Source organism: Pogoniulus pusillus, chromosome 3 (genome assembly GCF_015220805.1).
Source record: "Pogoniulus pusillus isolate bPogPus1 chromosome 3, bPogPus1.pri, whole genome shotgun sequence".
In the NCBI taxonomy this organism is placed as follows: domain Eukaryota; kingdom Metazoa; phylum Chordata; class Aves; order Piciformes; family Lybiidae; genus Pogoniulus; species Pogoniulus pusillus.
The window spans coordinates 6,107,151-6,124,776 of NC_087266.1; the positions used below are offsets into that span (position 1 = coordinate 6,107,151).

Genomic DNA, 17,626 nt, shown 5'->3' on the forward strand with positions numbered 1-17,626 from the left:
GACGTGCAAAAAAGTAAAGGTTGAGGAGCTAACCTTTGCGGAAAGGTTCTGGAAGTGTTGTACCAGCAGAGAGTGCTTAATTGGAACTGGAGTTACAGCTCATCAACTACAATGAGGTCTGTAATATTACAACCATATGGTGGTGAATCTGCACACTAGCATGACAGAGCACAAGGTGAGAGATCTGTATTGCTGCTCAGAACTAAGATGCAGTAGTTTTTAAGCACAATGTTCCTGTTGCATTATTATTCAACCCAAGATTCTTCCAAGAGCCTATCCATGAATATCTGTAGCCACGTTTTCTAGCCTTGTTTGTCAAGAGCCTGGAGAAAAGGAGGCTCAGGGGTGATCTTATTACTGTCTACAACTACCTGAAGGGACACTGTAGCCAGGTGGGGGGTGGCCTCTTCTGCCAGGCAACCAGCAACAGAACAAGGGGACACAGTCTCAAGTTGTGCCGGGGTAGGCATAGGCTGGATGTTAGGAGGAAGTTGTTGGCAGAGAGAGTGATTGGCATTGGAATGGGCTGCCCAGGGAGGTGGTGGAGTCACTGTCCCTGGAGGTCTTCAAGAAAAGACTGGCTGAGGCACTTAGTGCCATGGTCTGGTTGACTGGATAGGGCTGGGTGCTAGGTTGGACTGGGTGATCTTGGAGGTCTCTTCCAACCTGGCTGATTCTGTGATTCTATGATCTAAGAGAGAAGATATTTCCACATTGCCCTTCAAGAACCGTGGGGGGGAGGGGGAAGTGTGTAATTGCTTTTAGCTTTTACTGTGCAGTTTCTGGCACAGGAAAGCCTTGCAGGGCTATACCTAGCTGAGGCAGCTAGTGTCTGACAGCTTGTAGATCCTGTTGATCAAGTCAAGGACTGCAGCCAGAAAAATAGCTTGAAATTTTCTGGATACCAAAGTGCCAGTGACAAGAGGAGCCCTGCTCTTCGAAAATGTTATTTCTAAGGGGCAGAATCAGAACAGTCTTGCAGTATAACAGATGCACATTTATGGGTATATGTCAAGGGCTATCACTGCTGCTTCTGAGATGTCTGTAGCAGTTTTACCATGGCACTATTTACAGTCAGCATTGCTCCATGTTTTTTAGCAGTAGCAAGTTAATGGAAGAAAGTATGGCAGGAGGCACAGAGTGCTGGGAAAGTGTGAAACCTTTTCAGAAATTATTTCCTGCTAAGAAGTTTAATGCACTTTATGTGGAGAACTCTAACAGCTGAGCACACTCCACATCACAGACAAGCTTTGAGAGTTTTTACAGCTCTTCAGACACGCATTTTTTTATATAATGATAGAGCTGGTTTTGTTTCCTAACCAACTAAAACTTCTGCCCAGGTTTCTCCTTGCTACCCTACTCTTCTTCTCTTATCAAGTATAGATTTTGGGGACTTGGCAATTCACCTTTTTTTAGAAACACAAGTCCTTTGAGGAGAGGCTGAGGGAGCTGGGGGTGTGCCCTCAGCCTCTCCTCATAGGGTTTGTGTTCCAGGCCCCTCACCAGCTTTTTTGGCCTTCTCTGGACACATTCCAGCACCTCAACCTCTCTCTTGAATTGAAGGGCCCAGAACTGGACACAGTATTGAAGGTGTGGCCTGACCAGTGTTGAGTACAGGGGCAGAATAACCTCCCTTGTCCTACTGGCCACACTGTTCCTGATGCAGGCCAGGATACCATTGGCTCTCCTGGCCACCTGGGCACACTGCTGGCTCATCTTCAGCTTACTGTCTATCAGTACCCCCAGGTCCTTTTCTACAAAAACAGAAACTCAAATGTTATTTTATACAGAAAAATGTAATAACCTAATATTTACTTAATCTTCATTTCTACAGAAAAAAAGCCATGATTAACACACACACTTTAAAGAAATAGTAGAGTTGTGTGTGAAAAGCAGGGAGTTAATTTGCAAGTGCATGTATGTGTCTGTGTGGCTATTTCTTTTTCACTACTCGCTCATGAGTAGTACAAGCATTAAGTAGGATTGTGATCTTCTAATTTGTCTTTCAAACATTTCATCCTGGCAAATCAATAAGGTGAAAGAAATGCTCTTTGTTTAGTATATCTGCTGGGTTTTTTTAAAGCATGTGAATTTGAGCATTGAGTTCAACAGAAAATAGTGCACTAAAATGGTAGATGTTATTCACCGTTCCTGTTTACAGAGAGCAGAAAGGTTTAAAGTCTTTTTTCAGAGCTCTGAAGTGTTTTTAGCCTCCAGCTCTCATTGACTTGGATAAATTCACATTGGAGATCAGATGCTAATTTATTGAACTGCTGTTGAAAACAATTAAATTTAGGTCAAATCGTGTTTCTGCAGGAAGATCCATTAACTCTGCCATTAACTCTGGGACATCTTTGTTTTTACAGCCTCTCTTCTTTAGCTGACAATTAATTTCTTTTGACTGAGTCACCTGCCTTCAGATGTGGAGTTGCTAAATAAAGTGCTTTCTTTAAGAAGAAAGGATGATTTACTCCTGCACTGCAAAGAAATTCTGTAGAGATCTAACATCTGGCGATACGTTTACCTTTTCTGATGTTTGTTTTCAGGGGAATTCTGGCCTGGGGTTCAGTATTGCTGGAGGAACAGATAACCCACACATTGGGGATGATCCTGGGATATTCATTACTAAGATTATACCAGGAGGAGCTGCAGCAGAGGATGGAAGACTCAGGTAAAAACTAACTCATTATACATGTTGGAAAACAAAATGCATTATTATTATTAGTATTATTATCATTATTATGATACATTATTCTGTATGGATCCAGTGCCAGCTAGGGGTCAGAGTAGGTAAGTGACATGACAAGAGTCATGCTAAGGTAGGAAAAGTTCTTTAAGTAGTGATAGGACTAGGGGGAGTGGAGCAAAACTGGAAGTGGGTAGATTCAGATTGGATGTTAGGAAGAAGTTCTTTACTGTGAGGGTGGTGAGACACTGGAAGAGATTGCCCAGGGAGGTGGTAGAAGCCCCAGCCCTGGAAGTTTTTAAGGCCAGACTGGATGGGACTCTCAGCAACCTGATGTAGTGTGAGGTGTCCCTGCTCACGTCAGGGTGGTTGGAGCTAGATGATTCTTGAGGTCCTTACCAGCCCTGACAGTTCTGCGATTCTAGGTCACTTAAGGTTAGCTGAGTCCTGTATAAAGGGAAATTTGCTGGTGCCACCAGTTGTTTAATTTAGTACAAAAGGCAAGATGTGGACAGGGGGAGGAAAAAGGTAAATATCATCATGAAAGTCTTTTTTGCTTGGTCTTCATATGTTCATGGCTGAAGCACTTTACATTGGCTTTATACATTAAGGGCACTAAGGCTTCCTAAACAGTCATGGCAATTTGAAGGCTGTTATTTGACTGCAGTAGCAAGGTGTGATTGCTGCAGGTTCCTAACATCTTTTTGCTCTATGAGAATGTCATGGCTATGCTCTGTGTTCTGAGTAACCTCCAGAGTAGTCTTATCACTGTATCTCCTGAGATGAGCACACCAGTTACTTGTTGTGGCTCCTAAATACATGACAGTACACCTCCTCAACAAGAGGAACCAGAAAACTGCTTGCTTATCTTCTTTCATTGTGGACTGCAAGCACAAGGACTTCTGTCTCTCACAGAGACTGCCACCCCTCTGTCAGTTGTGATGCCTGCTGATGCTTTAAAGAGGCCATTTAGCCAGAAAGGCTTGGGATAAAATTCTGGAGCTTTCATGATCTCAGCACTGGAATCTAAGCTCTAGGAGCCTTTGCCAAAAACAGATGGCCTCAAATTCATGAAATGTGACCAGATGGTAGCAATAACTTTTTTTTTTTCCCCAAAGCCTTTTGCTTTAATTCAAAGTTAAAACGTAGGGAGAGTTGTCCAGGTTATAGAGCAAGCTTTGGATATTTCTTATACTGGGTTAGTAATGCTCCTTTGAAAATGCTTCTTCTGTTTACTGTGGTAGTGCTGAGGATTCATGGTCCTTGGAGAACTGACAGTCTAAATAATATTGCAAACAACCTTTATGACTGAAATGCAGGTATCTACCTACCCCTAAGCTAGCCATTGTAAAGCCTCCTAGCAGTGAAGAAAAATCTTAGCATTTCTGGCTGTGATTCATCTCATCCTAAAGACAATGTCTAAAATAGAAGAATCACAACTTTTCACTGGTGTATTTTCCCTGATGACTCAAACAAAAAGGAATTTCTTCAACTAGTTCAGCTATATCTTATCCATGCTTTAAACATCTGCACTGGGTCAGATGAGCTTCATGGGAAAGAGAGCAGGATGAAACTGCAGTATTGGAAAACGATGCTATCATATTGGACATGATGAACAGTGTAAGCTACTCTTGTACCTACATCTACTTTCTACAAATAAGAAAGATCCCTTGCATGAAATATCTTTTTTTAAGCAGAGCTTTAAATTACTTGTGAAAGTCTTTTTAGTTTAAGCTATTAAGGGAGGTTATTCTTCCCCTGGACTCAGCACTGCTCAGGCCACACCTTGAGTGCTGTGTCCAGTTCTGGGCTCCTCAATTCAAGAGCGATGCTGAGGTGCTGGAAAGTGTCCAGAGAAGGGTGACAAAGCTGGTGAGGGGCCTGGAACACAAACCCTATGAGGAGAGGCTGAGGGAGCTGGGTCTTTTTAGGCTGGAGAAGAGGAGGCTCAGGGGTGACCTCATTGCTGTCTACAACTACCTGAAGGGAGGCTGTAGCCAGATGGGGGTTGGCCTCTTCCCCCAGGCAACCAGCAACAGAACAAGGGGACACAGTCTCAAGTTATGCCGGGGGAAGTATAGGCTGGATGTTAGGAGGAAGTTTTTGTCAGAGAGAGTGATTGGCATTGGAATGGGCTGCCCAGGGAGGTGGTGGAGTCACTGTCCCTGGAGGTGTTCAGGAAAAGCCTGCCTGAGGCACCTAGTGCCATGGTCTACTTGACTGGCTAGGGCTGGGTGCTAGGTTGGACTGGCTGATCTTGGAGGTCTCTTCCAGCCTGGTTGATTCTATGATTCTATGGAGCTATTGCAGTATTTTGATGTGCTTTGTATGAAATCAGATATTTCATAGCTCATTGCTATACTAATTAACCTCTATAAATTTGACTCATGATTATGTAGTAGTTGTTGTGTCATGAAGGTCTTAGAGAGACCTTCCAAACCCACCAAAAAATAGCATACAAATGTAATTAATCCATATTAAGATCAGACCTGGGAAACTTGTAAGTTTTGTAGTAAAAGTTTACTAGTACAAGTATAATTATTTTACTGTAGAGTCATAGATGCTTTTATTAGATTGTAAGTCAAATGTAATACTTGATAAGGATATATTTGGCACTTCTGTTTTCTTCTCATATATAAACAAAGATTTTATTTTGTTTAAAGATTCCTCCTTTCCTAATTTGTTTTTTAAACATGGTGACAGGATTTCAATTTGCTACAGTGCTGGCAAAGACACAATCATGTCCTCTTTTAGGAACACCTGAAAATATACTTATCATAGAATCATAGAATTAGCCAGGTTGGAAGAGACCTCCAAGATCATCCAGTCCAACCTAGCACCCAGCCCTAGCCAATCAACTAGACCATGGCACTAAGTGCCTCAGCCAGGCTTTTCTTCAACACCTCCAAGGATGGTGACTCCACCACCTCCCTGGGCAGCCCATTCCAATGCCAATCACTCTCTCTGCCAACAACTTCCTCCTAACATCCAGCCTAGACCTCCCCTGGCACAACTTGAGACTCTGTCCCCTTGTTCTATTGATGATTGCTGATATGTCACTGAAGGGAAGAGCTATCCTGGGGCAGTCTCCAATGACCTACATTATCATGAATTTTACATAAGAGGGAGTTTATCATCTAAGGCTACTTTATAGGAACAAAAGCCCCACAACATACAATAACACCTGCCAAGAACAGTGATAACCTAAGTTCCCAGCAAAAACTCAAATTGGAATTACCTGAAAATAGGAGATTGATGTTTACTGGCAGAAATACATCTTCTCATGTTCACTTTGCCTGCAGATACTCTGTGTTATGTAGCAAAGTGGACTGTTTGACCTCTAAATCTACTGTCTGGTTTTAAATCACAAAGGCCTGTAAAATCACTTCTACTGCATTTTACATGAAGTCCCTTTGATCTAACTTAGCTGAGTGAAGTTCTTCAAGTGGCAAGACTAAGAAAGTGACCTGCAAGAAATGGACTTAATGCTACAGATGCAAATCTGTGTATGTGTATATATGGCTTGACAAGTGGAGGAGTAGGTCAACTGGAATTTCACACAAGGGCCAAAAAAGTGAATGCAGCCTGCTGCTCCTGGGAAGAAGTAACTCTCCAGTGGGCAATCTCTGGTTATAAGTTAGTATTAGATGTAAAGACCAGATGAGAGAGAGGGAAGACAAAGGAGGTAGATTTTTATCAGTAGTACCCAGTGACAAGGCAAGAAGCAGTGGATTGAAAACACATTAAATTTTGTCTGAGCACCAGGAAACACTTTTGCACTGTGAAAGTGACTGACTCTGGGCATATGATGCCCAGAGAGGCTGTGGAGTCTCCATCCCTGGAGATATTAAAAACCTGACCAAACATGTTCCTGGACAACCTGTTCTAGCCAACCTTACTTGTTGGTCAAACCAATAAGTGGTTGGTGTTGGCTTGTTGGTCAAACCAACTCTGTTTGACAAGGTGATTTTAAGAGGTACTTTCCAATCTAAATGATACTGTGATTCTGTAATTTGCACCTGAGTCAGCAGTGTGTCCTGGCAGTGATGATGGCTGTCATGGAGGTCAGCAGGGATGCACAAAGAAAGGGCTAGAAGCAACAGCCACATGTTGCAATAGGGGAAATTTCAGCTGGGTCTGAGGAAAAAAGCAAACAACAACACATTTTTTTGCATGGATAGCATGGCATTGTAACTAATGATTCACTGAGATTATGGGATCACTCTTTGGATTCCAAGTTCATCGAGGTAAAATCCTGAGCAATGTGATCAGACTTTCAAGTTGGCCTTGCTTTGAGCAGGAGGTTGGACTATAAGGCTTCTACTCATCCCTTCCAACTTGAATTGTTGTAGTCAAGGAGAAAAATATACTCCAAGGGATAATTCACCCTTTTAAAGCAGGCATCTAAAAGAGACCAGATAAGTCACCTACTTGAGATATTCTGTTCTCTTGACTGTAAAATGTGCCTGGGATGAGTAGTGTTACAACTGGGAGTATTAAGTGGTAAGCAGGGATTCAGAAGAAAACAAGCCAAACAAATGCTTTATGGGTGTAAGTTGCAGAACAAGAGGTTCCACCTCAACACAAGGGGGAAGTTCTTTCCTGTCACAGAGCACTGGCACAGGCTCCCCAGAGAGGTTGTGGAGTCTCCTTCTCTAGAGACTTTCAAGGTCTGTCTGGATGTGTTCTTCTGTGATCTGTGTTAGATAGGATTGTCCTGCTCTGGCAGGGGGGTTGGACTCGATGATCTCTTTGGGTCCCTTCCAACCTCTAACATCCTGTGATGCTGTGATCCTGATTCTGTTAGATTATTATATATAAAACCTGTGTGTTAGATGGGAACAAATGTGGAAGTTTACCTCTAGTGGAGAGCAGACTGTAACTGACAGTAGGTACAATGCATAGTGCAGGTTGTTACCGTGTCATGGCCCATATCTCTACTTGAAAAACAGTAACATAGGTCAAATACTTTACATACACGTTAATAAAATACTCCTGGTTTTGAAAGACTTCATGAAGTTGTAAATACTCCTATAAAAGCACAGAATATCTCATGTTGGAAAGGACCCATTAGGATTATTGAGTCCAATTCCCTGCTCTTCACAAGACTACCTCAAACTAAACCTTGCAACTAAATATGATGTTCAGATGCTCTTTAAACTGTCACAAGCTTGATGCCATGACCAATTCCCTGGGAGTCTGTTCCAGTCACCAATTACTCTTTCTAGAGAACCTTTTCCTGACATCCAATCTCAGCATAGTTTTGTGACATTGTCTCGTGTCCATGCCCCTCACCAGAGAGAGATCTGAACCCCCTCCTCTGCTGTCTTCCTTAAGGAAGCAGTAACTACTGTTTATGTAGCAGCCTCCCTGAAATACACTGACTGCTAGAACTGGTGTAAGAACCAATATATTAAACTCAGAGTTGAGAAGACATTTTAGGTAAGTGCACTAAGTCCTAATCTTGCAAAATGGACACTCTCCTCCTGGACATATTAGGAGGAGTGTGTACAACAGATCAAGGGAGGTTCTCCTCCCCTCTACTCTGCCCTGCTGAGACCTCATCTTGAATACTGCCTTCCGTTTTGGTCTCCCCAGTTGAAGAGGGACAGGGATCTGCTGGAGATGGTCCAGCAGAGGGCTGTGAGGATGATTAGGGGACAGGAGGGCATGGCTTATGAGGAGAGGCTGAGGGACCTGGGGCTTTCTAGTCTGGAGAAGAGAAGACTTAGAGGGGATTCGATAAATGTTTATAAGTATCTGAGTGCTGATCAGGAGTAGGGGGACAGGCTCTGCTCACTGCTCCCTGGGATAGCACAAGGAGCAATGGGTGTAAGTGCAGCACAAGAGGTTCCACCTCAACACAAGGGGGAACTTCTTTACTGTGAGGATCACAGACCACTGGAACAGGCTCCCCAGGGAGGTTGTGGAGTCTCCTTCTCTAGAGATTTTCAGGGCCTGTCTGTATGTGTTCCTCTGTGTTCTGTGTTAGATAGCATTGTCCTGCTCTGGCAGGGGGGTTGGACTCGATGATCTCTTTGGGTCCCTTCCAATCTCTAAAATCCTGTGATCCTATGAAAATACAGAAAGCTGTGGAATCTTTGATGATGTCCATACAAAAGATCTAAAATCTCACAAGTTTTTGTTTTGATTAATTCAGTTAAATATGAATATATTACACTTGGAACTAACTGCAAATGAGGTGGTTATTTTCTGAACACTGCATACCATATTTCTCTGAAGCTTCATATTTCAAGTCAGTGACAAGACAGTATAAAACTTCCAGAAGCAGCAACCCTTCCCACTGAGTTGAAGGACAAAGTATTTTAAGACTTTTGATATGTAAACCCTCTGGTTCTGTCTCAGAAATGCCAGTCCTCCGTGGGCAAACGTCTACTTTTTAATGAAAAAGCTCTCAATTGAGACTTCTTTTACTGTCTGGAAGAAAGAGAATTGCAGTAATTTATGGCTCAGTGCCTTTTATTGTTTTATTTCAGTTTGTGTCAGAGAAACAAATACAGTGGTTGGCTCAGGTGCCTGGATAGAGCAAAGAACTTCACTATACTATCTCAGTAGTTCCTTCTATTGACACTTAGTGATCGTAAGCATGTGCCTCATGAGGAGAGGCTGAGGGACCTGGGACTCTTTCATCTGGAGAGGAGAAGGCAGAAGGGATAAATCTGAGGGCTGGGTGTCAGGAAGGAAGGGACAGGGACAGCCTCTACTTGCTTGTGCTCTGTGATAGGACAAGGGGCAATGGATGTAAACTACACCACAGGAAGTTCCACCTCAACTTGAGGAAGAACTCCTTTACTGTAAGGGTCATGGAGCACTGGAACAGAATTCCCAGAGAGTGGGACAGAGTGGCTGGAGAGCAGCCAGGAAGAAAGAGACCTGGGGGTACTGGTAGATAGTAGCTGAAGATGAGGCAGCAGTGTGCCCAGGTGGCTAAGAGAGCCAATGGCATCCTGGCCTGGAATTAGTAACAGTGTGGCCAGCAGGAAAGGGAGGTTATTCTGCCCCTATACTCAGCACTAGTCAGGCCACACCTTGAGTGCTGTGTTCAGTTCTGGGACCTTCAATTCAAGAGAGATGTTGAGGAAGGGCAAAGAAAATGGTGAGAGGCCTGGAACACAAACCCTATGAGGAGAGGCTGAGGGAGCTGGGGGTGTTTAGCCTGCAGAAGAGGAGGCTCAGGGGTGATCTTATTACTGTCTACAACTACCTGAAGGGGCATTGTAGCCAGATGAGGGTTGGTCTCTTCTGCCAGGCAACCAGCAACAGAACAAGGGGACACAGTCTCAAGTTGTGCCAGGGGAAGTCCAGGCTGGATGTTAGGAGGAAGTTGTTGCCAGTGAGAGTGATTGGCATTGGAATGGGCTGCCCAGGGAGGTGATGGAGGCACCATCCCTGGAGGTGTTCAAGAAAAGATTGGATGAGGTATTTAGTGCCATGGTCTAGATGACTGGATAGGGCTGGGTGCTAGGTTGGACTGGATGATCTTGGAAGTCTCTTCCAACCTGGTTGATTCTATGATTGCAAAGTCTCCTTCTATGGAGACTTTCAAGATCTGTCTGGATGTGTTCCTGTGTGAGCTGCACTAGATTCTATGATCCTGTTCTGGCAGGGGGGTTGGACTCCATGATCTCCTTGGGTCCCTTCCAACCCCTAATATCCTATGATCTCAGAGGTCTTTTCCAAGCCCTAACATCCTGTGATCCCATAAGTGACATTCTGGCTTCTGAAAGGAGGCAACACACATCTCAAACTTCTTCATACTCCGGAGTCTGACGAGAGCAGAGTAAAGGGGGAGAATCACCTCCCCTTGCCCTGGTGGCCACACTTGTCTTGATGCAGCCCAGGACACACTTGGCTGTCTGGGCTGCACGTGCACACTGTTGGCTCATGTTGAGCTTTTCATCACCCCAGACCCCCAGGCCCTTTTCCTCAGGGCTGCTCTCAGTCATTTGCCACCGAGCCTGTATCTGTGCCTGGGATTGTGCCGACCCAGGTGCAGGAGTTACACTTGGCCTTCTTATACCAGTCTCTTACCTGAAGTCACATTGTAGCCAGGTGGGGTTGGTCTCTTCTGCCAGGCAACCAGCAATAGAACAAGGGGACACAGTCTCAAGTTGTGCCGGGGTAGGTCTAGGCTGGATGTTAGGAGGAAGTTGTTGGCAGAGAGAGTGATTGGCATTGGAACGGGCTGCCCAGGGAGGTGGTGGAGTCTCTGTCCCTTGAGGTCTTTAAGAAAAGCCTGGCTGAGGCACTTAGTGCCATGGTGTAGTTGACTGGATAGGGCTGGGTGCTAGGTTGAACTGGATGATCTTGGAGGTGTCTTCCAACCTGGTTGATTCTACGATTCTATGATTCTCTTGGTCATAGCAATGTTACTGAGCCTGTGATTATAAATTAGTTACTACATATGTGACTTAATAGGAACAAGTTTGTTTGCAGTAGTACAAGGAATCTAAATGGCCTTGACATTGAATTTCAAGTGTTAATGTTGTAACAAAGACTATTCTAATATTTGAGCCTGAGCTGTACCCAAGAGGAAAAGAGGGTTGATGTGAGAGGTGAGTCAAAGGGAAGAAAGTGATTGTGCCTGGAGGCACATTGCCCTGGTAAACTGCCCGGACCTGTGACTGTTTCATTCTTTCTCTCTTCGAGGAAAGTGATTTCCAGTCTTTTTCCATTTGTAGACCTATCCCTTCTCCTTTTTCTTTTTTTTTTTTTTTGTTGCTTGTGAGTGTGGCTATTTGTGAGAACTTAACACTGCAACAAAAATAGTTCAGCTAAGAGTTAGTTTTGACAGGCTAATCAGTAACAGCACAGGTACCCTCAGCTGTCTGAATATCATAGGTTAAAAATTGCTAAGGCTGCACAGTGTTTTATCTTTCTTTTGTAAATGTGTCTTTCCTGGTATTACTTTAATTACTGACTGTCAGGAGGTTTAGAAATGGGAAACTGCAGCATTTTTAAGGCGTGCTGTGTTGTTCTACCATCACCATAATAGCTGCATTGGATTTTTTCCCCCCTCCTCCCCCAGCTCTCAAAGTGATTTGTTGCAGAGAAAGAAACATAATACACATGCTAATGTGAGAAGACAAGAACTGAAATAATTTGCTCTCAGTCACCTAGTAAATCAGGGAGAAACCTTGGAATAGAATAGCTGTTGCTTCTTTCATATTTCTGTGCCTTACAGGCCATACAGGTAAATACCCACCAGCAAAGACCTTAAACACATGAGATTTGTGCTCCCTTCAGTTGTTAATTAACTTGTGTGTGAAGATCACAACTTTAGCTATGTATTTGTGGGAAGAGAGTAGCTCTGGAGAATCTCATATTTTGTTAATAAAAATACAATTAAGAAAGTGATTTTTTTTTCCTTAAAGGTAAAGACTTTTAAAAGTACTTCTGTGTTTCACTGAAGTTGAACCAAAGAGGAAGTAGTAAAACTTCATGCTATTCATTCACAATTTGAAAACTGGAATTGAGGAACACACTGATGTAACTATAACTCTGTGCAGTTTACCTGAGAAACTCAAAGGAAAGAAGAAATGGAGAGAAGGAAACAGAAGTCTGTCCCCACTTGAAAGCTGGAAAAAATAAAGGAGCTCTTTCAGGCTTTCCCCCATGAGCTGTGCTGACAGTGCTTTGGCTCTGGTGAAAAGCCTGAAACCTGAATCCTTCCAGCAGCAGCAGGCACACAGTTGTTGCGTGTTGGTATCTGTTTGTAGCTCTAGATTGCTTGCTAAGAGGTGAATTGGGAGTGATAATAGGGGGGGAGCTTTTTCAGATTAACAGGAAGAACTATTCCCAGAGGAGGTCATGTTCTTTACAAGTATGTCATGTGTCTTTAATCCAGCCTGGGCAACTGGCTTTGTTTCACCATCATTACGTATCAAAACAGAAGTGTGTCTGTTTTGTGATTCACTGCCTAAATCCCTGTTTGTTAACTTTTGATCTTATACTAAGCCTATCAGTACCAGGTCTATGTGTGCTGCGATGGCATACAGCTTGTTCAGGATGTTATTATAATTACAGTGCTGCCACAAAACACTGATTCATATCTGCACTGTTTACAGGTCTCTGACAATGCTATTAGTTCAGTACATAATTTAGCAGTAAGTTAATAAAGAGGCATTCACCCCATTAGGTAAAACATGCTTGCTTTGCAGGCAGTCATGAATTAGATCATGAATTATTGACTGCTTGCTCTGTCCTGGTTTGTGTTAGGAAGTTTGATCTTATTAACTCTGTTTGTCTGTGTATCTGTGCGTATCAGTTTTTGAGCTACTGTGGAATTGGGATAAAAAAATAAAGAAAAAATAAAAGAGAGAATTGCCACAGGGGATCTACATGGGAAAAAAAATCAGGTCACAAAATCAAAATCCAATTTTGTTGCATTAAAACTGAACATTTCTGGCTTAAGTTTTAAATTATCTATTTACATGTCTTTTCTTTAGTAGAGTATGTTACTGTGTGTGATGGTTTGGGTGTAAGCTGCCCCCCTACACTGGAAAATCACCCAGACTAGACTCAGAGGGTCTGGAAATTGAATGAAGCTTTATATTTACAGTTTAGCACAATATACAGGCAAATATTTACAGTATATACAGTTATAGACAGAAATATACAAGGTAAAAGGTAATATAGAAACACAACTCCCTTCCCAGAAACCTGAGCTCCTAGGAGGGACTCTCAACCAGCCTTCTACCTTCCTTCCACCCCTCAAACTTACCCAAGATCTTGCCTTATGTTTAGGATAGTTTTGAGGGTCAGCTAGGTGGATTAGGAAGCAGGTGGATTAGTCACACAGACGGCAGGTTAGATTACAGAGAGAGAAGTTCAGCCCAAAGCCCAGAAAGCAACTCTGTTATCTATGTTTTCATTCTTGTTCTTATGCATCTCAGCAAGCCTATGAGTGAAGTAGACATCATCACTGTTTCCTTTTCACAGCCAATAATCTAGTTCTTCTCACCAAAACATTCTAGCTAGCTTCAATCTAGCACACTGTGTAGTTCTCAGTCACCTTCTCCACTTCACTTTTCTTTAGCTAAATCCTTCTTTTTTCCCTTCTTTCCTTTGTGAAGTTTGCATTCCTTATTCCGTAGCACAGAGCTTCAGTGTGTCTCTGAGTGTGATTACATTTATGCCTTTCCTATATTGAATATAATTTGCTAGGCTGTAAAAGTTCTTTTATGCAATGCAAGAAAGGAAAGGAAAAGTATGTTTTAACCGATTAATTCTCATGTAAAGAGAACTGAATTTAATGGGAAGAGAAAGGCACCTTGAGAAACTGGCTTGTGGTATTCAAAACTGATGAATTTAGGGGCCTCTTTAGAGACAGCAGTAATGGACAATTTTGTAGACATTTCCTTCCGTAACACAAAGAATCAGTTTCTTCTTCCAATAAGTTTCTGAGCTGTTTTCCACTAACTGAAACGACTGCTTGCAAATACCACTTGAGCAAAGCAGTGCGGTGTTAGGACCTTAGATACACTGCAGTTACACAATGCCCACTGCACCAGGTATTCAATGCAACAGTACTAAACTGGTTAACAAGGGTCTCTCCCAGGAGTTCTTTCAGTACTGAAATTACAATTGCCCCAGAGTGCTACAGCAGCAGAACAGCACCGTGCAGCCAAATCCAAGTGATGATTTCATCAACATGTTTGCACTGCTACTGGAGTTACGAATTTGAATAGCTCACTGATAATTTATCTAGAGTAAGAAGCCTTCTGTGACTACATACCTTAGAAACCATCAGCTCTCTATGGAGAGTAGCATTATTCCAGGTAAAAACATTTCACATCTGTTTCTGTACTCGACAGGTGTAATTCTCTGGGGCACTGCTGATGTCTTCATTATTTCAATTCCCACTGAACCTGAAAGTAAAAATTTGGATCAGAAATAAACTAACTTAAGCTATGATTTAAAAAAAAGATAATAATAATCCAGAAAGAAAGAGAGAAGAATATTCATTTGGAATTAGATATTTGCTGATTATAAACACTTAAGAAAAAGCTTGGTCAACGTTTTGCTTCTGACAGCCAAACCCTAAAGCTTTGTATGATTCCTCTTCTTTCTACTACCATTTTCACCTTTATCTTTGCAAAACACTGTCCATTTTCTCCTCTGCACCCATCTCTCTGCTCTTGCCTCCAGTTTCACTGTTTTGTTTGGGTTGATTTTTTTACCTTGTTCTGCTTTTGGTTTGGGTTTTTAAAATACAATGGTCTAGGGTTTTTTTATCTCATTGTAGACCTTCTCAAGGAAGATGTAGGAACTGCCATCTGCACTTTGCTAGTGTTGTTACCTTTACTTAAGCCATGTCTGAAAGTGGATGTCGAAGAGCAGTCTAAAGCCTGTCTGAAGCAGGAAAGCATTTTAGAGGAGCTTATAGTGCAGGTTTCCTGTGAGAGGTGCTACAGAAAGGGACTCAAGCTAGTCTGTGGCCTTCCAAGGGAGAATGGTCTAGGATTTCTCTCACTTAAGTTATAAACTCCAGTCTGGCCATCTATTCTACCTCCATTGTTTTCTCTCTTCAAAGTAATCTCCCCTAGAAAATGTGTTTTATATACTAATGTACGGTGAGACATTTCTTCGTGCACTGTTAAAACTCTTGGCTGTAGTTTGAATAAACACTTTGGACTTTCAGATTTTAGCCAGACCACTATTTCCTAACAGTACCTCATCACTGTTGTCACATTCCTTACTCCACTTTTACTGCAGATATTAGAGCAGGCATTATAAATGTATTTCCCAATAGCGTGTGTGTGATGGGTTAGAGCGGATCCCTCCCTCAGTAATTTATTATAAACATGGCTTAGAGAGAGAGGAGATCCATTAAAACTCAGAATTTGGAAAGTCAGAAAAATGAAATAGTATTTTTACAGTTTAAACTAAATCATAGCATTAACCTGGTTGGAAGAGACCTCCAAGATCAGCCACTCCAACCTAGCACCCAGCCCTGTCCAATCAACCAGACCATGGCACTAAGTGCCTCAGTCAGGCTTTTCCTGAACACCTCCAGGGACGGTGACTCCACCACCTCCCTGGGCAGCCCATTCCAATGCCAATCACTCTCTCTAGCAAGAACTTCCTCCTAACATCCAGCCTATACTTCCCCCCCAGCACAACTTGAGACTGTGTCCCCTTCTGTTGCTGGTTGCCTGGCAGAAGAGACCAACCCCCACCTGGCTGCAGCCTCCTTTCAGGTAGTTGTAGACAGCAGTGAGGTCATCCTTGAGCCTCCTCTTCTCTAGGCTAAACACCCCCACTCCTTCAGCCTCTCCTCATAGGATTTGTGTTCCAGGCCTCTCACCAGCTTTGTTGGCCTTTTATGGACTCGTTCCAGTATCTCCGCATCTCTCTTGAATTGAGGAGCCCAGAACTGGACACAGCACTCAAGGTGTGGCCTGCCCAGTGTTGAGTACAAAGGAAGAATAACCTCCCTTGTCCTACTGGCCACACTGTTGCTGATCCAGGCCAGGATGCCATTGGCTCTCTTGGCCTCCTGGGCACACTGCTGCCTCATCTTCAGCCTACTGTCTACCAGTACCCCCAGGTCCCTTTCTTCCTGGCTGCTCTCCAGTCACTCTGTCTCCCGCCCATAGTGCTGTTTGGGGTTGTTAGACAGAATAAACCATTACAGGATATAGTAACCTTAGAGAAGATGGGGATGGGGTCAAGCAAAAAGCATCAGCGAAAACATTGGCAGGGGAAGACAGTAGCAGGCACAGCAGAAGTAGCAAAGGGGAAGATACAAGTTGTGCTTCCAGAATTAAAGCTTTTGATGCTGAATTATATTAACTTATCCATTGTTGCCATTTTATGGCTTATCCCTAGAATGCTCACCTCACTGCTTAGAAACTCCACTACTCTTCCACTTCTAAGTTTCTCTGTTCCTAATTTGGTTTATGTCTGAGCTAGAAATGTGGCTCAAATGGCCACACATGTGCTGTCTACAACTACCTGAAGGGAGGCTGTAGCCAGGTGGGGGTTGGTCTCTTCTGCCAGGCAACCAGCAACAGAACAAGGGGACACAGTCTCAAGTTGTGGTGGGGGAGGTCTAGGCTGGATGTTAGGAGGAAGTTGTTGGCAGAGAGAGTGATTGGCATTGGAATGGGCTGCCCAGGGAGGTGGTGGAGGCACCATCCCTTGAGGTCTTCAAGAAAAGCCTGGCTGAGGCACTCGGTGCCATGGTCTAGTTGATTGGATAGGGCTGGGTGCTAGGTTGGACTGGATGAATCTTGGAGGTCTCTTCCAATCTGGTAGATTCTATTCTATTCTTTTAATATCTGAACTGCAAGACAGATGAGTGCTTTGTTTGGATGTGTTGCTTACATCACACCATAGAATCAACCAGGTTGGAAGAGACCTCCAATCCTGCCTGCTGCTTTGAACTGCACTGCAAGAAGCAAGCTTGTTTGGTTTTGTGTTTCCTACTTACCTGTTAGCATTCTGCTCAGAGTTTGCAGCTGCTTTTAAGTGTCTAGGCCTAAGAGTGCTGATGCTCAGAAGCTGCTGAAGTTTCTCACTGAGCTTGTTTTCTACACCTCTGTTTGGAGTAGCTGTTCTCAATCACACCGGAGCGGAAGGGAGGGTTTGAAACTTGTTAGTGCAAGTGCCTGGGAGGCAGCACCGCTTCGGTTTGTTCTCAACTTGCCGTGCTTGATCTGTGGCAACACTTTCCTCCTTTGGTGCTAAAGCTTCCCCGTTTGTAAAACAGGGATCCCGATCATTATCTTTGCCTCACAGGAGCTGCTGTGAAGTTTAAACGAGTTCATATTTGCAAAGCACTTGGAGAAGCCCAGATGAAAAGTGCTTGTAAAAAGCCTCAACCTGGACTTGCCTTCTGGGTTATCTGCTGTAACTGGTTCTCCTGCACAAACCTGAATGAGCTGCAGACAGGGTTTGTACTGCGGGAGAAGC

The 17,626-nt window shown here is 43.4% G+C and overlaps 1 protein-coding gene across 23 annotated transcripts in view; it reads left to right on the forward strand.

Annotated features, from left to right (window-relative positions):
• DLG2 (discs large MAGUK scaffold protein 2) overlaps nucleotides 1-17,626 on the forward strand; it is a 1,415,634-nt gene that overhangs the window by 964,422 nt on the left and 433,586 nt on the right. For all 23 annotated transcript variants that reach the window (XM_064169211.1, XM_064169239.1, XM_064169248.1 and 20 more), the window contains one exon: nucleotides 2,547-2,671. In XM_064169211.1, the coding sequence (XP_064025281.1) occupies nucleotides 2,547-2,671 (125 nt within the window). The remainder of the gene's footprint in view (nucleotides 1-2,546; nucleotides 2,672-17,626) is intronic.